This window comes from Mobula birostris, chromosome 10 (assembly GCF_030028105.1).
Source record: "Mobula birostris isolate sMobBir1 chromosome 10, sMobBir1.hap1, whole genome shotgun sequence".
NCBI lineage: Eukaryota > Metazoa > Chordata > Chondrichthyes > Myliobatiformes > Myliobatidae > Mobula > Mobula birostris.
Window position 1 is genome coordinate 40540053 of NC_092379.1, and position 24280 is coordinate 40564332.

The window sequence follows — 24280 nt, forward strand, 5'->3', positions numbered from 1 at the left end:
CTCCCTGCTCCTGTACTCAAACCCTCTCGCTATAAGTGCCAGCATACCATCTGCCTTTTTCACTGCCTGCTGTACCTGCATGCCCACTTTCAATGACTGGTGTATAATGACACCCAGGTCTCATTGCACCTCCCCTTTTCCTAATCAGCCACCATTCAGATAATAATCTGTTTTCCTATTTTTGCCACCAAAGTGGATAACTTCACATTTATCCACATTAAATTGCATCTGTCATGAATTTGCCCACTCACCCAACCTATCCAAGTCACCCTGCATCCTCTTAGCATCCTCCTCACAGCTAACACTGCCGCTCAGCTTCGTGTCATCCGCAAACTTGGAGATGCTGCATTTAATTCCCTCATCCAAGTCATTAATATATGTTGTAAACAACTGGGGTCCCAGCACTGAGCCTTGCAGTACCCCACTAGTCACTGCCTGCCATTCTGAAAAGGTCCCGTTTATTCCCACTCTTTGCTTCCTGTCTGCTAACTAATTCTCTATCCACATCAATACCTTACCCCCAATACCGTGTGCTTTAAGTTTGCACGCTAATCTCCTGTGTGGGACCTTGTCAAAAGCCTTTTGAAAATACAAATATACCACATCCACTGGTTCTCCCCTATCTACTCTACTAGTTACGTCCTCAAAAAATTCTATGAGATTCGTCAGACATGATTTTCCTTTCACAAATCCATGCTGACTTTGTCCGATGATTTCACCGCTTTCCAAATGTGCTGTTATCACATCTTTGATAACTGATTCCAGCAGTTTCCCCACCACCGATGTTAGGCTAACCAGTCTATAATTCCCCGGTTTCTCTCTCCCTCCTTTTTTAAAAAGTGGGGTTACATTAGCCACCCTTCAATCCTCAGGAACTAGTCCAGAATCTAATGAGTTTTGAAAAATTATCACTAATGCATCCACTATTTCTTGGCCTACTTCCTTAAGCACTCTGGGATGCAGACCATCTGGCCCTGGGGATTTATCTGCCTTTAATCCTTTCAATTTACCTAACACCACTTCCCTACTAACAGGTATTTCACTCAGTTCCTCCATCTTACTGGTCCCTCTGTCCCCTACTATTTCTGGAAGATTATTTAATAATCAACATTGCCAAGAGTCTTACCATTACTATTATATTCTGTCTTCAATTTTGGCCTACCAAAATGAACCACTTCACACATCTGGGTTGAAGTCCATCTGCCACTTCACAGCCCAGTTCTGCATCCTATCGATGTCCCGTTGTAACCATTGCCAATCCTCCAGACTATCGACAACACCCCCAACCTTCGTGTCATCAGCAAACCTACCAACCCACCTTTCTACTTCTTCATCGAAGTCATATATAAAAACCACAAAGAGGACACAAAAATCACAAATCTCAGGGCTTCATGACTGTCCGCTTTTCAATACGCCAAGGACACAGCCTGGAAGAATAGCGTGCCTTCAGGGTGCCGGAATTTCATAGCTCTGGAGGCAGGCAGATGTGAGGTCGGTGTCACCGCCTAATGTGCTGTGGAAGATCGAAAGCAGAGAGCTGGCTGCTGTCTATGTGACCAGAGACCAGACTTCCTTGGACACAGAACTCGGGGAAAAAACGACGCAAAACACCTTTAACACCATAAATCTGTGAGTCATTTTGTTATGTTTCCCCTCTCTCAGTGAAACTGGGACACCTGCTATTCCCTTATTAGGGAGAGACAGAGAGCCTGTGACTTCGCGAATTACAGGGCGAAGGAGAAGTCTTCGGGGGTACTGAAATTCTGTGTCTTTATTACTGCTTTGCTGCACGTTTGACTGCTCCGTGAAGGGAGCAGATGCTTTTTTTATGCTGGCGATTGCGTTGCTTTGCTGCTGCTTATGCGTGGGTGGGGAAAGTTCGGGGACTTTGAAGTTCTAACATTTAAATATCATTCACTCTTTGGGACAATGCTCTGTTTTCGTGCATGCTTGTGAAGAAAAAAATTTTCATGATGTACGTATATTGTATACATGTCATGGTCCGGTCCGTGAAGGTCGCATTCCAGTTCACAGTCCGGTCCATGGTTCCTTATTCCAGGTTTTCCAGTTTTCCCTTGTCCTGTTGTGTGCCTCAATCCAGGCACATGATTCCTATTTTTGGTTGGCTACATAAACAGCTCCTGGGTTCAGCTTCAGTTGCTTGACTGTTCCTTCCCCATCCTTCTGTAGCCTCGCCTGCTACCTTCGCCTGTAACACCGTCATGTTCAACCGCCAGGGCAAGACTGGGGCCTTGCTGTGACTAGATAAAGAACTATCTTTCTTTGTTTGGAACTGTCTCTTTGTGTCCAAGCCTTCGCTAGGTAGGTCTGGCTGTTTGCCGCTACCTTGTGTTGGGAACCATCTCTTCGTGCTCTTGCCTCCGCTGGGTAGATCCAGCTGTTTGCCGCTGCCTTGTGTTGGGAACCATCTCTTCGTGCTCTCGCCTCCGCTGGGTAGATCCAGCCGTTTCCCACTACCTTGAGCTCTGAGTTCCTGTTCTCCCTCGACCAAGGCTGAGTTCTTGTTCTCCCTCGAACAAGGATCTGCATTCCTGTTCTCCCTCGAAAATAGCACCGAATGGCTGGCACACCATTCCTAAGTTGGAAAAAATAGCTCCTAATTTTAGCCAAATCCAAAACACTTCTTTATGAAGCTTGGATGTGGGCTATGTGCGGGATATATTACACGGGAGGGTATCTTTGTACAATTTCATTGCCAGGGAACTACACGAAAGATGCAGTGTTATCACTTTTAGTAGCAATAATTTAAAGGCAGGTTGTTAAATAAACAGCGAAAGATTATGTAATGAAAATGCAAACAGCCTTTGGTATCCTTGCGCACTGGGTTAAGAATGATATCGGCCAAATGTGGACAAATTTGCAAAGGTAAATAGGTATCTTGGTTGGTATGGTCCGGTTTGGCCAAAAGGCCCGTATCTCTGCTGTATAGCACTATGACTCTAGTCAGTGACAACGGATATACAGAACTAGAAGGCGAATAAGGATGAAAATGCTAAGTCCAAATGACGAGAAAATTTGAGTCCAGAAGTAGGGATAGAGGTTTTCATAAGTACACCATGATTACAGTGTTTACTGCAGGTCTCCCTGTCTGAGAAAAGTGTTCAAAATCGGGATTATAGCAAAGGTTCGCCAGGTTTATTCCTGGGCTGACAAGACTGATGTCCGTCAAGGGATTGATTCGATTCGATTCGATTCATATTCGCAAAAGAACGAGAGAGGGGTCTCGTGGAAATCTCGTTATATATAATCACGAAAGCGGGGCTTTTCACCCACCTCGTCAGAAAGTGATGACAATCTGTCCAGATAGCCTGCATTTCTTCTGCACAAGACTCACATTCCTGCATGTCTTTCCTGTAACCTGCCCATGAGCTTTCCAAATGTTCTACTTCGTTTCTTCATCCACCATAGTCTCTGCATTCTCGTTCGAGACAGCCATTACCGTCTATCAGGAAAACCCTGGTCATCGACTTTCAATTAAAATCCTCCTCCTCCCATCTGTGGCAACGAATACCGCAGATTCGCCGCCTCCAGGTTAAAGGAATTTCTCGTCTTTCCTGTTTTAAATGGATATTCCTCTGTTCTTTTCGAAGCACAGTAGCATAGCGGTTAGCGTAACTCTCTTACAGCAACAGCCACCGGGATTCTACCTTCTCCAGGAGGCCGTGTTTCCTTCAGATTATCTGGGATGCCCCGCCCGCCCCCCGCTTAACCAGGGGTACACAAAAACGATAGGAGGTTGGATCTGCACCCGGGTTCGGGGGACAGAAGGGAATGTTGTCTGACTCACGAGGGTCCCCCTTTCTACTGGTCAACCCTCCCTTTTGGCCGAAGGGAACAGGTAGCACGGAAGTGGCGGGACTGGCCGCAATAGAGACATTTCCCCGCTCTCAATTTCCGGAGTCGCTCTGTGAGAGAAAGGCGGTTCCGTCCCAGCTGCATGGGTTCCTCTCCTGGGTGGTGGAAACGGCTGGACTGGGAGCTATTCCAGGAGAGGGAGGGGAAGAGAGGCTAGGGCTGGTGGGAGACGGTAAAGAGTTGTCGTGGAGTTGCTAAAGGGAGTGGACGACCAGTTCTCTCCCTATGGCGTTCTCGAAGACAATTGTCCAACCTGGTGGCTAGGGAGATCAAACAATCCAGGCTGTTGGTGTCATCCCTTGCCGCCAACTCGTCTTTCACCATGTCGCTGAGGCCTTTCTAAAATACCCCTTGGAGTGCCTCATCATTCCACCCCGAGTCAGCCACTAACATCCGGAAATCCACGGAATAGGCGGCAACACTGTGTGAGCGCTGACGGAGAGTGAGTAGTCGCTTAGCGGCATCTTTACCACGGACAGGGTGGTGAAAGCTCCTTCTCATTTCTGTGATAAAGGTGGGGAATGAAGAGCAGTTAGCCGGTTGATTATCCCAGATAGCTGTAGCCCACACTAAGGCACTTCCCCGCTACAACCCATATAACCCATCTTTGACTTGTCTGTGGAGTACTTGGATGACTGCTGTTCGAACACCAAGGAGCATTGCAGAAGGAAGGCCCGGCACTTCCCCAAATCCGCAGCATAGTGTTCTGGTTCAGGTATGTGTGGCTCTCTTGGCGGTGGTGTTACCGACACGTAGGGGGTTGCCACTTCCGGCTGTCTGGGCTGGGCTGACAGAGTTCCAGGAGTGGATCGGGTAAGATGAACGGATACTCGGTCCACCTGGTCACTGATCTTCTTTACGTCAGCAGACAGGGAACGGAGGTTCTCCATGACATCCCAGAGAAGTTGATCGTGCAGATCCAGTTGGGAGCCCTGGCTGGCGAGGGCTTGTTGCAGGGTATTCGTGTCCGCTGGGTCCATAGTGGCCAGATGGTTCTGTTGCAAGGAGCGACTACGGCGAACCCAAGTGCAGGACACAGGCACGGAGATTAAGGTAGGATGCTTACACGGGCGTAAACGCCGAACAGCAAACAGCAGGGATCTTGACACGGAGCCCTGATATGGAGCCTTGACTCAGAGAGACGGAGTTTCATAGATAAACCTTGAAATTGCAGCTAACTTAGAACAAACAGTTCTAAGCGGTCGGGAAACGTTAGTTATCACACAGGAAAAAGACCACGATCTGGTAACTCGGTTTTGTAACGCCGGGGGGTTCTTATACTGCAGGTCCTGATGGAAACCAGGTGTGTCATCATGAAAGAAAATTAGAAGTAATTGGGAAATTAACGGTCAGAACCATGGCACAATTAAAGGAAATTAGAGGAAACTAGGGAATAAACAATCAGGACCGTGACAATATAACATTCCTCACGTTCATCTTCAATCACTGCATTTACTTGTTTCATTTTATTCCTATTTCTGCAACAGTGTGAAAAATAGTATGATTACTCTTATTGCATGCATATTTTTCCGTACGCTGAACACTTTTTTGCCTGGTGCTGCTGTCCGCAGCAATCACAAGACGTCTTGCTCTCTGCCGGTTTCGTTGCCTTTTTAATATTTCTTCTAATATGTTCGCGCTTTTTTACAGTATCTACGCTGCAGCTTTCAATGAAAAGGTGTTCAGCCTGTGTCGTTACGGTTTCCGAAGCTTTGCAAAATATCAAAGCTTTTTCCAAATCCAGGTCTTGCTCTCTTAACAGCCTTTCTCTCAGACCATTATCCCGAATGCCACAAACAATTCTGTCTCCAATGAGAGAGTCTTCCAGTTCTGCAAACGCACATGATTTACTTCGGCGTTTCAACTTCGTAACATATCGATCTATTTTCTGCTTACACGTGAAAATCTTGAACACCTCATACGTCACATTACGCTTCGGTATACAAAATGCTTCCAATTTGTCCATTATCGACTTTAAATTGAAATTAATTTCATCTTCAGAAATAGAATGATTATATTTCAATTGCGTCGTCACCTATTACGTGGAGTAGAATCGCCGCTTTCATGTTTTCTGGTTTTCTATCGGCTCTGATCGCCGATAAATAGATTTCAAAATGTTGCTTATATTTCCTCCAGTTTTCAGCTGCATTCCTAGTCAGCTGAAGTGTCGGTGGGGATTGTAGATGTTCCATTTTTAAAGCTGTTAGCAAACCTCGAAAACAGTTCGTGCGGTTTTCTTTTGGATCATCTTCGACTCTCCCGTACTAGCGAACGTATTATTCTTCCAGACCGACTTCTGACACCATGTTGTGTTCTTTATACGCATCGTGGTTTAACAATAACAAAACATATTCTGTTAGAATAGAACTCGAACTTCTATTTACTACAGCAACTGCAACCACGTTTACCATAGAAGTTTCTCGATGATTTCTCCGAACACTGTTCAATCACGTTCTGACACGTGATATCACCACACGAGACACCGAGTGCTGCGAGCAGGGGAACTGGGTCACGCCATCCTGATCCCCGGCCAGGACACGGGAGAAAGGTCCATGGGATTCGGTGCAATCTGTGAGCTGAGCCGGGATCGGAGCCCATTATAATCTGCCCAGCGCAGGTGGAACTACGGCGGCTTTATGGCTGCAGGAGGTTCAGCAGGGTGACGAGCCCCACCACTCGTTTGGCGTTGAGGATGCCGAGCACCATCAGGCCAGCAATCAGCCGAGACTGCCGCCCATTTCTCCACTCCCAACACCTCCAGGGCTTGAGGGCGACGGCAGTGCCAACCTGCTGTTCGACGAACGCTTCCCTGTGCTGGCGACCAGCCGCCAGGAGAATTACAGCGAGGAAGTAGCAGCCGGTAGCCCCGGTATCGAGGACCTGCTCTCTCAGCTTCGGCAAAAGGATAACGATCTCATCCTGGCGGCTAAGCTCGGCAAAGCCTTGCTGGAGAAGAACCAAGAGCTTACCGATCAGTACGAGATAATGCAGAGAGAGGTCACTGACAAACTAGAGGAAAGATAATGTGGCAAATATAAGGGAATCCTTTCATCCTGCTCACCTCCCCTCTCCAAGCGTCTTTGACCCTGTTTCACATCGCATTCGTATTTCTGCCCAATTTGGTAGGGTCATTAACCATCGGCACCCCAACTTGTCATCCTTCCTATTCGTAACCACTACTATGTCATTGGACTCCACCGCTTCCCACACCATTGCATCCCATTTTTACGCTAATATATTGCGTCCACTACATTAACATCTCGCAGACTCGCCCTAACGCTGCGCTGACGCCTGAGTTCTGATGATCTGACGTCATTACATTGGCCGGGAACCGAATCCAAGACCCTCAAACACTGGTAATATATTTGGAAATGCGCTCGTGTCCACGCTTTAATGTTCCGTGATTAATCTCGAAAATGCTATTGAGACGTGTCGAATATATCAATTTAATAGCAATAATATTACATAGTAAGGATAAGAAAAGTAGTTCGCCCCCTTTCATCTTGAGGTACAGGGTCAGTCCTGGTTTCGGTGTGCATTGATCGTTGCAAGGGCTTTTAAAGGCGGTAACTCAGGAAAATGTTGTTGCCGTGGTTAGACTACGAATGTAGCGTTTGTCCTTGCTGTTCGGCGCCTTCCCGAGGTTGGCAATGTCTGTTCTGAAATAGTATCTGTCTACCTGTTGCAGATACCTGAAACTACATGAGGCCCCGCTCCATCTTCTCACTTTCAGTCAAACAAGCGAAGTGGGCATGTCTTACTCATTCAAGCTTGGTTCAACGCTCAAACCGAATCAGTGTGCGGGATGTGCGCTATTTATATACAGCATGGTGGGGAAATGATTAGCAGCAAAATATTTCTTGTATGCAAATTAATATTTTGTCTTAGGTTTTCTTAAAGAATTTTAAAGATAATGAAGGAGAGTCAAAGTAGACAAGTTGTGGCGAAGGCTGGAATGGTGGTTGGAAGGGAGGAGAATGGTATTATGGTAGTAGAGCAAACACGAGGAATTCTGCAGATGCTGGAAATTCAAGCAACACACATCAAAGTTGCTGGTGAACGCAGCAGGCTAGGCAGCATCTCTAGGAAGAGGTACAGTTGACATATCGGGCCGAGGCCCTTCGTCAGGATGAACTGATAGAAGAGCTAGTAAGAGATTTGAGAGGGGGAGGGGGAGATCCAAAATGATAGGAGAAGGCAGGAGGGGGAGGGATGGAGCCAAGAGCTGGACAGTTGATCCTCTCATATCCTTTTTGCCAATCAACTGTCCAGCTCTTGGCTCTATCCCAACCCCTCCTGTCTACTCCGATCATTTTGGATCTCCCCCTCCCACTCCCACTCCCCAACCCACTTTCAAATTTCTTACTAGCTCTCCTTTCAGTTCGTCCTGATGAAGGGTCTTGGCCCGAAACGTCGACTGTACCTCTTCCTAGAGATGCTGCCTGTCCTGCTGCGTTCACCAGCAACTTTGATGTGTGTTATGGTAGGAGGGAATGGTACAGGATCAAACAGAGAGAAACTGATTACCTTGGAGGTCTGGTACAAACATTAGCTTCCTTCCTGATCTCTAGTGTTGTCTGTGGAGGCTACACATTCATTCTGAGATCCCACCAGATGCATCCATTCCCATTAGGAACTTGCTGTGCTGCTACTGAGGCACACTCAAAAGATGTGTGAGTTACTAGGTTAATTGATTATTATAACAGGAAATCAGATTAGTGTAAATGAGCTCTTTGACAGAACGGACACAATGGGTCAAATGTACAAGGTCCCTATGTTGTACAATTCTGTGACTAATAACAGGGACCAAGCAGAGCTGGGACAGCCACTCATCCTGACATGAGGGGAAGTGGAGAAAGGCTCATTGCAGAAGTTTGTTTACGCCCAGAATCTTTATGGAACATTCTCTTCTCTGAACTTCAGTAAGATACCAAGTTGAGGTGCAGGTTGCCTTACACAAAGTCCTCACTGAAATAAATCACCAGCTACAATTACAACAACAGGGAAAGAACAGCATTGCCTTTTAATGTGCTGACAAATCTTTAGCGTTTGGCTTCTCTCAGATTGGAGCTGTTTTTAATAACTCACAGTTAGTTGTCCTCTGCTGTGGAAGAGATATTAAGACTTTTCAAATTTACTGAGAATGTGCAGGAATTTCACTGGAGTTGCAAGCTGAACTAGGGTACAGGGCACAATTACTGCATGCACATAATTTGCAGGCAACACTGGTATATTTTAGAAGGTCATATCATTTCCTCAAGTTCCAGTTGACGTGACCATTGGCAGTGAATCATGTAGGTCAGTGCCCAGCATACTAAATGCAGTCATGATACTTTCATTCTGTGGTGGTCCACCTATCCCATTTAGTAAGCACCCAGTGCTTCTGACCCTGCACCATCCTGTTCTGCAAGGGGCAATACAATTTGTCGGTAAGTGTCACCCGGTTGACATGGCTATCTTGGTTGAAACGAGCAGTTTGTGTAACCTGTGAGATTTGGATTTGGGGGTCAATTGTTGGTGCATGGATAGAACAGGTGATGTACTCTAAAGTTACATATGAGGCCTGATTTATAGTCTGATGCAAAACTGGTGATTTAATAGTCAATTAGGCTGTTGGTGCAGTTAATGGAATATGACTTTTGAAGGTAGGCTCATTGATCTTGACCGTGCTTTTGAGATCATTAAAAACATCGAAGCAGAAGTAGGTCACTTTGCCTCTTCATGTATGCCCTACCAATCAGTGCAATCATGGCTGATCTTCTACCTTACTAACCCTGCATCCATTTATCAGAATGGTGGATTCCAGTTAATGGGGACACATCAGGATCAGTACATTTTGGCCCAATTAAGTGGCTGCCACAATTAGCCAAATTTTCATGAAAATAGTTTTGAAAGGGCAAACTATGTTCAACTGAGCAACAAATTATGTATTTAAATAAATACAGAACAAATTAGAATATTACCAATATAACTGTAGTACTATGATAACACCTAATAGTTCTCGACAGCAGAGTTCATACAGTGTACGCTGCTCTGTTCTTTTTGATTGACTGTAAATGAACAAAATCAGTGTTGAAGTCGTGTCAAAAATTGTTGCTTTGTCATTTGGCATCAGTAGGCTCAAATGAATACCATAGCACAAGCATACGCAATTGATGCTATTTAAAACCTATTTGCTCTAAGCATGCTGTAGTGTCACATGGCCAGACACAAGCACACAACTGATGCTAGTTAGAAACTGTTGCATTCTCCAAATCCTCATTTTCATTGTAGCATTCAAGATGATTATCAATATCTTAACTTCCTTCGTGGTTTCTAATTTGTTGAAGCAGTGAAATTGTTTCATTTTCATTCCCAGCCATTTCTTGCATCTCCAAGCCTGACTGCTTGAAACTGCAGTGAGAAAAACAGTTCTGAATTGTCTTACTGCTTATTTCTCGCTACCTATCCCTGACATGATCCACTGCTTTTTTGAACACAAGCTGATGATATTTAAAAACTGTTCACTCTAAGCACGGTGGAGTATTTAATGGCACACAAGTGCACACAACTGACGCTAGTTAGAAACTGTTTGGCAATACTCTCCCGTCCCAGTTCAGAGGCATTGTGTCCCAAATAAGTGAGGAAATTCTGGCTATTTTTTTGATTAGTTTATGTTGATTTAGAGTTGTCCCAAATAAGTGGCTGTCTGGATTAACCGATAGAATAACTAACCAGAATCCACTGTACAGTATATCATTTATTCACACCCAGTCCACTCCTGGTGCAAGGTCTCAGCCTGGAATATCAACTTGTATTCTTCCTCTGCAGATACTAATTGATGAGCTAAGTTCTTTCAGAGTTTAGTTTTTGCTGGCAGATCCCAGAATCTACAGTCTCGTTTGTTTTCATATCCTTTATTAGCTCGAGAGACCAGATCTCTTTACAATATTCCAGGCACAATCTTACCAGATATTTATATAATTGCACTTGAATGTTATTATTCTTGTACTCCTTCTTCTTTCAATAAAGACGAGCAAACCATTTGTCTTTCTAATTGTTTGCTGTATTTTGGCATCAGTGATTCACGTACACTGGTACCCAGGTCACTCTGAGCACCAACTCCTTACAGTCTCTCATCATTTAACTACTCTACTTTTCTATTTTCCCTACCAAATTTCCTCTTGCACTTTTCCACATTACACTCTATCAGCTGTGACCTTGCAGATTCACATAACCTGCATGAATCCATTTGAAACACAAAAGATACTGCAGATGCTGGAAATCCAGGACAACTCACACAAAACGCTGGAGGAACTCAGCAGGTCAGGCATCATCTATGGAAATGAATGTTAAAGTGAATTTTTTGAGGGTAATGATTTGTTTACATTTAAGTGACTTTGGCCACCAGACTTCTACTTGACAATGCACTTCCTGTGCTTCTGGCGCCGTAGTTTGACCTGATGCTGTAGTTTTGAAGACAGTATTATCTATGCATTATAAATATTAATTGTCTTCTATGTTAGCATGGGAAATGCCAAATAAATGTATCGTAGACTTAATTTACATTCCTAAAGGCTGTCGACATTTTGGCGTTGGAAGGAAAGGATGGTGTGATATTTTGCATGTAGCCTCAAAAGGAAGCATTGTCTTTAACTTTTTAAGTAGCGATTGCCTTTGTGTTTAGCATATAAATATTGAGCCCGCATTGGGCTAGCAGACGTTTCTGCGGAAGGTGTCTCCGTCCTTAAGATGCCTGCTGTAGCTTGTGTCGAAAAAAGAGGCTGCTTTGTACCTACCAGTGACTCTGTCTCTCTGGTGATTTCGTCCACGCTACAACAATGAATAAACTGTTGATGCTTCAGGCTGGGACATTCCATCAGGACTGGTAAGGAAGGGGGAAGATGCCAGAATAAAAGTGTAGGGAGAGGAGAAGGAGACCGAGCTTGAAGGTGATAGGTGAAGCCAAGTGGATGGGGGAGGGGGGAATGATGTAAGAAGCTGGAAGGTGACTTGCAGATGTAGGCGGGATGCAACTGAAACAAGAGGGATAAAATGGAGTTGTGGTATGTGGATGTGAGAGCAGGCAGAAACAATGGGCCTACCCAACCATTCAGCTTTGTGAATCTTGGGACCAAGTGTCAATTCTCTGGACACCTCCTCTTACTGACCCCTTGAAAAGGACCTCACTTGGGACCATCAGGATATTGTCTCTGACACCACCAGCAACCTCATCGACTCTGGAGATCTCCCATCCACTGCCACCAACCTCATTGTTCCCTTATCCCACACTGCAACACCTCGTATTCCAACTAAGTAGTCTTTAAGCTGATGGTATGAACATTGATTTCTCTTACTTGAATTACTTCTGGAAATTTTGCCCCTTCCATTCCCCACTCTGGCCTCTTACTACCTCTCCTCCCTGTTTATCACCTCCCTCTGGTGCCCTTCCTCCTTCCCTGTCTCCCATGGTCCACTCTCCAGTCCTTTACCTTTTCCACCTGTCATCTCTAAGCTTGTTACTTCCTCTCTCCCTCACCCCTCCCCCACCTGCCTGTCTACACCTATCACCTTCAAACTTGTCTTCCTTCCCTTACCCCTCCCTCCATATTCTGGCATCTTTCCCTTCCTCTCCAGCACTGATAAAGGGTCTTGGCCCAAAACATCGGCTGATTATTTATTCCCATAGATCTGCTGAGTTCCTCCAGCATTTTGTGTGTACATCCCTTTAAAACTTCTCTGCATCATCATTACAAGCCATACAGACCCCAACTTGGTATCATTAGCAAACATGGATACTATATATTATTGTAAACCCTCTCAACAAGATCATTGATATTGACTGAATATTAGAGCTCAACATTAACTCCTGCAACACTAGTCAACAACCTCCCAATCTCAAAGTGACCTATTTATTCCTAGTCATTATTTTCTGTTTGTTAACTGATCCTCAACCCACACAAGAATATTTCCTTCAATCCCATGTGCTTTATGATTTCTTCTGTGGCACTTTATTCAAGGTCTGAAAGTCCAATGAGCAGCATAGCTGTCTTCCTCATCAATTCTCAGCAAACTTGAACAAGTTACACGCCAATTCTGATCAGTCCTACTTTTTCAAATGTGCTCTTGCCACTCACTCAATGATAGACTTTAAGTATTTTCTCTGCAATTTTCTTCTCCCAACTTTGTTACGTAGTGGGGTTACGTTTACTTCCTTCCAGTTGAGGGGAACCTCAAGAAGAAAGAGGTGGGATTTTGGAAAATGTATTCTTTCTACCATCGTACTATGGTAATTTTGCTCATCCATTCTGCAGTCTCTTGAATAGATACAAGGACTGGAGTTTTCGTGGTGCTGTCTGGATCCAGATACTAGCCTCATTTGTAATTTCAATCTGTTCGCCTTACTCACCAGTTCTACAGTACTTATTGTTAAGGGCATGACGACCTCCTGGAGCAAAGTCTCCAGTGAGACCATAACCAGGTCTATTAATACTGTCTCATATGACAGGAAATTAGCTGCTTTGCAGCAATTGTAAAGTGCAAAGTTGCAAAAGTACAGCCCAAAGACAGTAAATTGCTACAAGTTTCAAAATAAATAGTGTTTAAAATGCATAATGATGCGTTGTTCGTGGACCTTCATTATAAAATCAGAATCAAGTTTATTATCACTGGCATATGTTGTAAAATTTGTTTTTTGTGGCTGCAATACAGAAAACAAAATAACTAAGTTACAATAAGTCTTTGATGATTGTCTTGGAGGAGGAGATGTTATTTTTGATCTCCCGATCAGGAAGTCGATGGTCTAGTTGCAGAGGGAGGTACAGGAGCTCAGGTTTTGAAGCTTGTTGATCAGTAATGAAGGAATGATGGTGTTGACCACTGAGTTATAATCAATAAACAGTAGGCTGACGTAGGCATTGTTGTTGACCAGCTGGTGCGAGGGTGAGTGCAGTGCCAATGAGATACATTCCCTATAGAACTGGTTGGTTGGGTGGCACAGGTTTTCAGTGCCAATGAGATACATTCCCTGTAGAACTGGTTGGTTTGGTGGCACAGGTTTTCAGTACCAATGAGATACATTCCCTATAGAACTGGTTGGTTGGGTGGCACAGGTTTTCAGTGCCAATCAGATACATTCCCTTTTGAACCGGTTGGTTGGGTGGCACAGGTTTTCAGTGCCTTGCCAGGTGCACCATTGGGCCTGAAGCTTTGTAAGAGTTCACCCTCTGGAAAGCTGTTCAGATGTCGGCCTCTGAGACAGATATAAGATGCTGCACGGAATTACACATGTATAATTTTATTCTGCCTTTCAAAGTGTACATAAAAGGCATTCATCTTAATTCAGCCATTTATGATGTTAGGTTTCACCTTGTATTTAGTAATAGCATGCAAACTCTGCCAAAGCTAAGGTGCATCCGATTCTGTCTCCAGCTTCCCTTGGAACTGTTTTTTCATACTTAAGATAGCCTTCCATAGGTCATACAACACAGGAACAGGCCCCAGGCTGATCTATTTCATAGAAAACCATTTAAGCTGCCTACTCCCAGCAACCTGCACTGGGTTAATAGCCCTCCACACCACTGCCACCCAGGTACCCATCCCAACTTCTCTTAAATGTTGAAATTGAGCTCACATGCACAGACATCCCGCCTCTCGCGGAAGTTGCAGGAGTCACCCGCACATTGACAGCGGCTCCCTGATGGCTGCAAATTATGTACAATATCCTGGAAATGGATTTTTTTCACACACACACACACACACACACACACACACACAAATGGGGGAGGGGGGAGAGAGGCAGAGGGGTAGGGAGGGGGGAGAGGGGGCGCAGGGAGAGAGGATGGATGGATGGCAGAGTGTTCCAAAAAAAGAAAAAAGAAAATATAAAACGTACTTCACCCCAGACTACACTAAAGTGTACCCCTGCCTAACAGGTGTCAAAAATAATGACAGTGTTGCTCGCTGCACTGCTTGCAACAGTGACTTTTCTATTGCCCATGGTGGGTTAAGACTGTAAAAGACATGTTGAGGTGAGTTTAACAGGTGTCATTCATTCATTATCATAACTAACGTTATTTAAACTAGCCGGCTATCTGCTAAGGAGCTGCTCTATTGCAGCTATCCCACCTCTCCGGAAAGTTCCAGGAGTCTCTCGCAAATTGATGGTGCTACCTCCCTGAAATGAGTTTTTGCAGGGTGGGATGTCTGCGTGCACCACTTGCATTTGCAGCTCATTCCACACACTCATGACCCTCTGAGTTTCCCCTCATGTTCCCCTTTAAGCTTGTCACCTTTCACGCTTAACCCACGACCTCTAGTTGTAGTCCCACCCAACCTCAGTGGAAAAAGCCTGCTTGCATTTCCCCATCTATACTCCTTCTGTGACCCGACTGGTGGTGTAGTGGCATCAGAGTCGGACTTGGGGACGAAAGGTCCCCAGCTCGAATCCAGCCGGCTCCCCTGCACACTGCTCCATGCTAGGTCACATACTTCTCCTTATTTAGTGTGTTTCCACTTCTCTCCAACAGCACTCCCTGCAAGAAAACACACCAATGAAGACCAGGATTCAGTGAGAACAACCTGATTACCCCACTGCTCTTAACTTGAGTGACCTTGAAACTGGAATCTTTCTTGTTGGAACAGCACAGGTCACACTAACACAGGACTTTGGCAGGTCAAGCACCATCTCTGGACAGGAATAAACAGACCCCTCATCAGGACAGACTGGAAAGGAAGGGGACAGAAGCTGGAATAAAGTGGTGCGGCGAGAGGAAGGAGTACAAGCTGGAAAGATATAGGCGAGACCAGGTGAGGGGGAAGGGGGCGGGGGGTGTGAGAGGCTGGGAGGTGATAGGTGGAAGAAGTAAAGGGCTGGACAAGAAGTAATCTGATAGAGACCATGGAAGAAAGGGAAGGAGGAGGGGGGAACCAGAGGAAGTGAAGAGAAGGGTAAGAGGGGAGCCCGCATGAGGGCTGGAAACAGAGAGAAGGAGGGAGTGGGGAAAGATTACTGGAAGTTGGAGAACTCGGTGTTTGTGCCATTAGGCTGGAGGCTACCCAGATCGAATATGAGATGTTGCTCCACCAATCTGAGTGTGGCCTCTTCAAGCAGTAGAGGAGACAACCAACACTCCAAAATGGGAATAGGAAGTTGAATTGAAATGGACAGCCAGTGGGAGACCCTGCCTTTTGTGGCAGATAGAGTGAAGGTGCTCAAATATATGATACCCCAATCTACGCCGAATCTCACCAATGTAGAGGAGGCTGCACCAAGTTACAGCAGGTGACCCAGGCAGACCTGCTGGTGAACTATCGCCTCACACGGAAGGACTGTTTAAGGGTCTGAATAGTGGTGAGGGAGGTGGTCTAGAGGCAGTTCACAGGGATAAGTGGAGGAGGGAGATCAGTGGGGAGCGATGAGTGGACAAGCAGAAAGCGAGAGTGGGGGGTGGGCAGGGAGAAGATGTGTTTAGTGGTAGGATCCCGTTGTAGATGGCAGAAGTTTTGGAGAGTGAAGTGCTGGACACAGAGGCTCGTGGGCTGGTAGGTAAGGACAAAGGGAACCCAGCATGCTGCAATGACAGTGTTTTCTCAAATGTTGCAAAGATGGACCAGTGGTAGTCATGGGATCCACTGCAAAGGCCCATGGATACAGCAGTAAATGCAAGAAACTTCAAACAAAAGACCGGAGATATTGGAGAAGCCATGGAATTTGTTTTCATAGTTCACAGTTGCAGCAGAAAGACTGGACAGGTGCATGATGGAAACAAGTCTAAAGACAGATGGGAGCTGATTGGGTAAATATGATCAGTACTATTTTCTTGTATGGGGTGGGGGGCAAAACACTGAGACAGATTAGTTGAGCCAATTGGACTGTTTTGGAATTCAACTCCCATATAATACTATGGTACCAAAGACATTTCCACATCAACAAGTGCTAATAAGAACAATCTGTGCACTCAGCAGAGAGACAGGTGAATAGTTGCCACAAAGAAGCAGCCGATCGAAGCCAGATGCAAGATGTCATCTGACTGACTTGGCCTCCACTTGTCCCTTCTCCACCCGCCCCACCGTTAAGGCTGATTTATGCTTCTGCGTCGGCTCTAACCTGTAGCCGATGCCGTAGCCTACACAAGTGGTCTATGCCCTTGTGAGCATTTATACTTCTGTACTGGTGTGTCCGCGTCGCTCTGCAATTCACCGCCAAAACGCTAGTTGGCGATGGGGTTTCTATGCCACTGTGTTGAGTTTCTTCGTGTACTTCAAGCAGTGGCGACTGAAACTGAGCGCATCATGTTGCAGTTGGAGCTAATAAATGTTGAACAAGAGTTACTTTTATTGAAGTTACTGCAACGTAGAAAGGAGGGAAGACGCAGGAGGAGATGGTGTGTACGAGCATTGAATGGATTGAGGCAGAAGGAGGGTGAATTTTCTGTGCTTGTCCGGCCACTGAGAGACAAGAAGCAACCAGAAATGCACAGGAGGAAATGCGATGCTACCAAGCCAACCAATCAGTTGTTGCTGTCTGCGTCACCGCAACGCGTGGTTACATTTTTGGGGAGATGCACGTCAGGCTACAGCGTAGGGTACGTGGTTACGCCGTCCCTATGGCACTAATTCAATGCAGAAGTATAAATTGCCCATAACTCCTTTCCCATGGCCTAGGGAACATTTAAGTGACACCCACCTGACTTGGGAACACAAAAGAGGAAACCGACCAAAATAATTAAGAACCAGCAGGTAAAGATAGTAATATGCCTGAAGTCATTTTCAGATACGTTTGATAAAAACAAAACTGGTGTTTATAATGTAAAGAAACAATCTTTCACAAAGGTAAGGTCGAATTTGGAGTATTGTGTGCAGTTCTGTTTACCTACTTAAAGAAAAGATATCAGTAAGATTGAAAGAGCACACAGAAAATTTACAAGTACGTTGCCAGGACTTGGGGAACTGAGCTATAGGGAAAGGTTGAATAGGTTTGGACTTTATTCCCTGGTGTGTAGGGGAATGAGGGGAGATTTTATAGAGGTATCCAAGATTATGAGGGATGTAGATAGGATAAATGCAAGCAGGCTTTTCTCATGGTGGAAGGGTGAGACTAGAACTAGAGGTCATAGGTTAAAGGTGAAAGGTGAAATACTTAAGGGTGAACCTTCACTCAGAGGGTGGTGCAAATGTGGAATCAGCTGCCAGAGGAAGTGGTGGATAAGGGTTTGATTTCAACATTTGAGAGAAATTTGGATAAGTACATGGATAGGAGGGGTACAGAGGGCGAGGTTCAGGTGCAGGCAGCTGGGACTAAGTGGAATAATAGTTTGGTACGGACTGGACAGGACAAAGGACCTGATTCTGTGCTGTAGTGGCCGATGAGCCTAAAGGTTAATTATGACGGAACTGGAACTGACAGCTACACAGCAAAAGGTCCTGAGACACTCATAGCAGCAGCATCAAACACAATTTGACACCAGGCCGTGAAAGGAGATTTTCGAACAGGTGACCAGCGTTTGGTCGATGGGAAGTTTCATAGGAGCATCACAGAGGTGGGGAGAGAGGCAGAAAGGTTTTGGGAAGGGATTCCAGAGCTTGAGACACAGACAGCTGAAGGCACAGTCATCAATAGCAGAGTGCTTAAAGTCATGGTTGAACAAGATGCTGGAATTGGAGGTGCAGAGATTGGGGGTGGGGTGATTTGTAGGTGTGGGAGAGGTTGCAGAAACAGACGGGATTGAAAGCAAGAGTCTTAAGATTGAAATGTTGTTTAACTAGGAGTTTAGGTTGTTTGGTGAGGACAGAAGAGATGGATGAAAGGTCTTGGTGCATGTTAGAACAAGGCAGCAGTGTTTTGGACGATTAAAAATTGTTAGTTGTTAAACAGGAGATTGGACAGGTGGTTTGACATTTTTTGGAAGGAGGTGCAGAGATAACAATGCAAGGTGGGAGTCTCAGAGTGTGGGAACATCTGGAGAATTAGAATCCAGAGCTGGAACAGGGGAAGACAAGATTTGGGATACTTGGCCGGGAAAGGCTAAGTGGGCTAGGTGGGATGAAGCCATGGAAGGATTTGTAAATAAGTGCATGAATTTTGATATCAATCCCCTGTATTGCCAAGTCAATGGAAGTCAATGGGAGTAACTAAGGAGTATGGCATAGAAGCATTTGCAGCTCCTCAGTATGGCCATTTGCAAGGGTGCTACCGGACCTCTTCCTTAAAGCTGTGGATCAAAGTGCTCCCCTCTACCTTTTGGAAGAGGTAGTGTGAGTACATCTCATCCCACTTCATGGAATGGATTCTGAGTCGGAAGATGATCTTGGAGGGTTCTGAGACAAAGACTGAGGCCTGCTGGCTCTCCACTTCTCAGTGTTCCTCCCTAACATCCACACCCTTGACTGCAACAGGAGAAGATTCTGCAAGCATGTCAGAAGTTGACTCAAGTCCTGCTGACCCTGTCTTGGTTTCTGAATACCTTTTCATATGAAGGATCTCCTGATGATTTCAATGCATTTGTTCTATTATTCATCCAAATCAAACTGGCTTTATGCCAGGTAGATATATGCAGTTTAATTTGCGACATCCTTTCAATACTTTATACACAAAACATGCAGAAGAGGCTGTAGTCATTTCATTAGATGCGCAACATGCGTTTGACCAAGTGGAATGGCCATATATGATGTTTGCACTTAAGAAATTTGGATTTGGACCATCTTTCATTAAATGGATTGAGATAATTTATTCACACCCATCTGCTTCTATTATCACTAATCAGAATATTTCCTCCCCTTTTGCAATTCATCGTGGGACTCGTCAAGGCTGCCCCTTTCTCCATTTTTGTTTGCAGTTATCATTGAGCCACTGGCTGTTAGCATCCGACAGGACCCTTTGATAGCTCCTATTGATATGCATGGACATAAACATCACCTTTCGTTATACGCTGATGATGTCAAGCCAGCGAGCACTGTGAGGGTCATGGTTTTTGACTTCTCCAATGCGTTCAACACCATCCGCCCTGCTCTGCTGGGGGAGAAGCTGACAGCGATGCAGGTGGATGCTTCCCTGGTGTCATGGATTCTTGATTACCTGACTGGCAGACCACAGTACGTGTGCTTGCAACACTGTGTGTCCGACAGAGTGATCAGCAGCACTGGGGCTCCACAGGGGACTGCCTTGTCTCCCTTTCTCTTCACCATTTACACCTCGGACTTCAACTACTGCACAGAGTCTTGTCATCTTCTGAAGTTTTCTGATGACTCTGCCATAGTTGGATGCATCAGCAAGGGAGATGAGGCTGAGGTCAGGGCTATGGTAGGAAACTTTGTCACATGGTGTGAGCAGAATTATCTGCAGCTTAATGTGAAAAGGACTAAGGAGCTGGTGGTAGACCTGAGGAGAGTTAAGGTAATGGTGACCCCTGTATCCATCCAGGGGGTCAATGTGGACATGGTGGAGGATTACAAATACCTGGGGATACGAATTGACAATAAACTGGACTGGTCAAAGAACACTGAAGCTGTCTACAAGAAGGGTCAGAGCCATCTCTATATCCTGAGGAGACTGAGGTCCTTGAACATCTGCCGGATGATGCTGAGGATGTTCTACGAGTCTGTGGTGGCCAGTGCTATCATATTTGCTGTTGTGTGCTGGGGCAGCAGGCTGAGGGTAGCAGACACCAACAGAATCAACAAATTCATCCGTAAGGTCAGTGATGTTGTGGGGACGGAACTGGACTCTCTCACAGTGGTGTCTGAAAGGAGGATGCTGTCTAAGTTGCATGCCATCTTGGACAATGTCTCCCATCCACTACATAATGTACTGGGTTTTCAGAGGAGTACATTCAGCCAGAGACTCATTCCACTGAGATCCAACACAGAGCGTCATAGGAAGTCATTCCTGCCTGTGGCCATCAAACTTCACAACTTCTCCCTTGGAGGTTCAGACACCCTGAGCCAAAAGGCTGGTCCTGGACTTATTTCATAATTTACTGGCATAATTTACATATTACTATTTAACTATTTATGGTTTTTTTACTATTTATTATTTATGGTGCAACTGTAACGAAAACCATTTTCCCCCGGGATCAATAAAGTATGACTATGACTATGAGTATATCTCCAGCCCACAAACATCAATACCCGCCCTTCTGACTCTAATTAATCATTTTGGTAGTTTCTCAGGTTTCTCTGTTAATTGGGATAAGCGTGAACTAATGCCAGTCACTGCAGTGGTTTAATACAGCATATTTACAGTCCATTCCCTTTAAAATAACTCATGATAATTTTTCCTATCTTGGTGTGACTAATACAAAAAACCCAGATGACCTTTTGCAAGTGAATTGGCGAAACAAAGGTGAGCAGGTTAAATGCAATATTGACTTTTGGAAAACCATTCCGATTTCTTTGGTGGGGGGGGGGTTAATGCAATCAAGGTAATTGTACTGCCACGATTTCTTCATCGTTTCCAGTCAATTCCATGTTTTATTCCTCTGTCATATTTTAAGCAATTGGATTCAATTATTATACCCTTCATTTGGAATTATAAAGCCATTAGAATTACTAAAAAACACTTGTCAAAGCCCAGGGAAGCAGGTGGTTTTGCCCTGCTGGACGTTAAAATGTATTACTGGGCTGCCCACCTATCCATGCTTGCATGGTGGAAAAAAGGCCCACCCTCTACCTCAGACTCGTGCCCAGCATGGTTACTCAGAGAGCGAGTGCTTTGTAAAAAGACTTCCTTACAAGCTCTCCTTATTTGCCCCACTGCAGTTAATAAGTCACATTTTAGTAACAGCTTCGTGGTTGGCAGCACTACAAGAATTTGGAAGCAGATTCAACTCCACGTTAAGGCCGCAAAAATTTATATTAACACTCTGATTTGTGACAATCATTCCTTTTTGCCTGGCCTGAATGATACTGTTTTTTTCTACCTGGAAACAGAGAGGCATCTGTAGTGTAGGTGACCTATATAGTAATGGAAGCTTTGCCTCATTTGCACAGTTACAAGCAGTTTATAATATCCCTGCATCTAGTTTTTTTTAGATATTTACAAATTCAGATTATGTTAGGAAATATATACCTAACTTCGAAGTTTTAGACAAACATGAGTCCCTGGAGGCAATAAATAAATTTGATCCTGTTACTCGTAGTGCGGTATCCTATCTTTGTCAGATTCTACAGAATGCAGCTCGGGTGAATACTGCAGGTCTTAAACAGGCATGGGTGGATGAACTGGGTATAGAACTGACAGAGGAGGTCTGGGATGGTGTTTAAAGAGTATACATGATTGTTCGGTCAACGTCAGACACAGACTTATACAGTTTAAAACAATACATAAACTTCATTGTTCCAAAGTAAAGTTGCACAGTTTCTACCCTGAAGTTTCACCAGTTTGTAATAGATGTAAATCTGTGAGCAGTAACTTGTCACGTTCATTCTGGTCATGTTGTAAGCTTTATGCATACTGGAAAAGTATTTTTCACTCTTTCTCTGCGGCTTATGGGAAGCGACGGGAACCAGACCCGCTCATAGCCATCCTTGGAGCAACAAGCTCCCTATCTTCAGCCAATAGGTATGAAAAAAAGGCTGTATTGTTTGACAGGGTGATTGCTAAGAAGTTAATCCTGCAAATGCCGAAAATGGACTCTGTGCCTACGTACGATCTGTGGCTGAGAGAACTGGCAAATACTGTACATTTGGAGAGACTGAGACTATGTAATGAGGACAGAGGGGACATCTTTGAAAGGATATGGGGCCCTGTATTGGACTTTCTCACGGGGTGAGGACTGAGGTTTTTTGGTGCGGTGCACCTCTGCTGTGTATGTTTACTTTAGCCTTCATATTTTTCTCCCTTTTGCTGCTCGATATTTAATTAGATTTTGTTAAGGTCGTGGTTTTTGTAAATGTGCTTTTTTTTGTACAATAAAAAAAATTAAAAATAATATGAAAAAAAAGAATTTAAGAAATATGTTTTAGAACTTAAGGAAAATACTCAGATTTTATGGTTGAAGCCCAGGGTGCAGAACTGCAACAACAAATAGAAGTAGTCGACAAGAACAACTGTGAATTGGAAAGGAGATTGGAAAATGGAGGAAATTATTACAAGGATACAAAAAGAAAAGGAGTGTGTTGCAAAGCGAATTATCTACATTTGGATTATAACATGAAAACATGGAAGCAAATGAAGAAGAACTCCGAGGTCTCAGTAAACAACTGCAGGCTACGATCCAAGAAAAGGAAAACCTGAAAAAGCAGCAGACTTGGAAAAACAGCAATTTTAAAAGTATCACGTGCAATAATTACTATTCTTTAACAAGACGATTTTAGTCTTACAAGTGATGCAGATGAAATCAATGTAATTGAGGTAATGCAACTACATGAAAGCATGTGAGAAAATTAGGGAGGGATAGCAGTTTGTGGCATTATCTAATGAGCACATTAAGCAGTCACCAGGAATTGCAACTACAGAGTGATGCTAATAGAGAACTGCAGGCTGAACTAGATTGTCTAAAGTAGAGAACTCTTCAGGACATATTTGGTTGGAACACCACGAGTCTAGCAGATGGCGGTAATGCACTGAAAAACTGGTTGCCAACCGCCATAAAACACAAAAGAAGAATTAGTAGAGGTCCAACTGCTGGTGAGTCAGTATCCTGGCAAAAACTACACCACGAAGACAAAAGAACACTCCAGGCAACTCCGCGAAAAGGTTATTGAAAAGCACAGGTCAGCAGATGGATACAAGAATATTTCTCAGTCGCAGAATATCCCTTGGAGTACAGTTAAGTCAATCATCAAGAAATGGAAAGGATATGGCGCAGCTGTAAATCTGAAGGGAGTAGGCCGTTCTCGAAAACTGAGTGACCGTGCAAGAAGGGGAGTAGTGAGGGAGTACATGAAGAGACCTGTGACAACCCTGGAGAAGTTACAAGCTTCAGAGGCTGAGACGGGAAAGTCTGTGCATACAATGACTGTGCTTCAAAGTTGCAGTTTTATGGAAGAAGAAACGATGAATTATGAAAGGAATCTGGTGACTAACATCAAAGAAGACACTAAAAGCATTTTTAAGTATATAAAGGGCAAAAGAGAGTTAAGGGTAGCTATAGGACCAATAGAAAATGATGCTGGAGATATTGTAATGAGAGACGCAGAGATGGCAGAGTATTTTGCATCAGTCTTCACAGTGGAAGACATCTGCAGTATACCGGACACTCAAGTGTGTCAGGGAAGTGAAGTATGTGCAGTGAAAATTACGACTGAGAAGGTGTTCAGGAAGCTTAATGGTCTGAGGGTGGATAAATCTCCTGGACCTGATGGAATGCACCCTTGGTAGCTGGAGAGATTGCAGAGGCATTAGCAATGATCTTTCAAGAATCGATAGATTCTGGCATTGTACCGGATGACTGGAAAATTGCAAATGTTACTCTGCTATTTAAGA

The 24280-nt window shown here is 44.6% G+C and overlaps 1 protein-coding gene across 1 annotated transcript in view; it reads right to left on the reverse strand.

Moving 5' to 3' along the window:
* Positions 1 to 4340, reverse strand: part of LOC140203614 (serine/threonine-protein phosphatase 2A 65 kDa regulatory subunit A beta isoform-like) — an 88712-nt gene extending 84372 nt beyond the window's left edge. The window contains exon 1 of the mRNA XM_072269662.1: positions 4268 to 4340. Within this exon, the coding sequence (XP_072125763.1) occupies positions 4268 to 4340 (73 nt within the window). The remainder of the gene's footprint in view (positions 1 to 4267) is intronic.
* Between the last annotated feature and the right edge of the window lie 19940 nt (positions 4341 to 24280).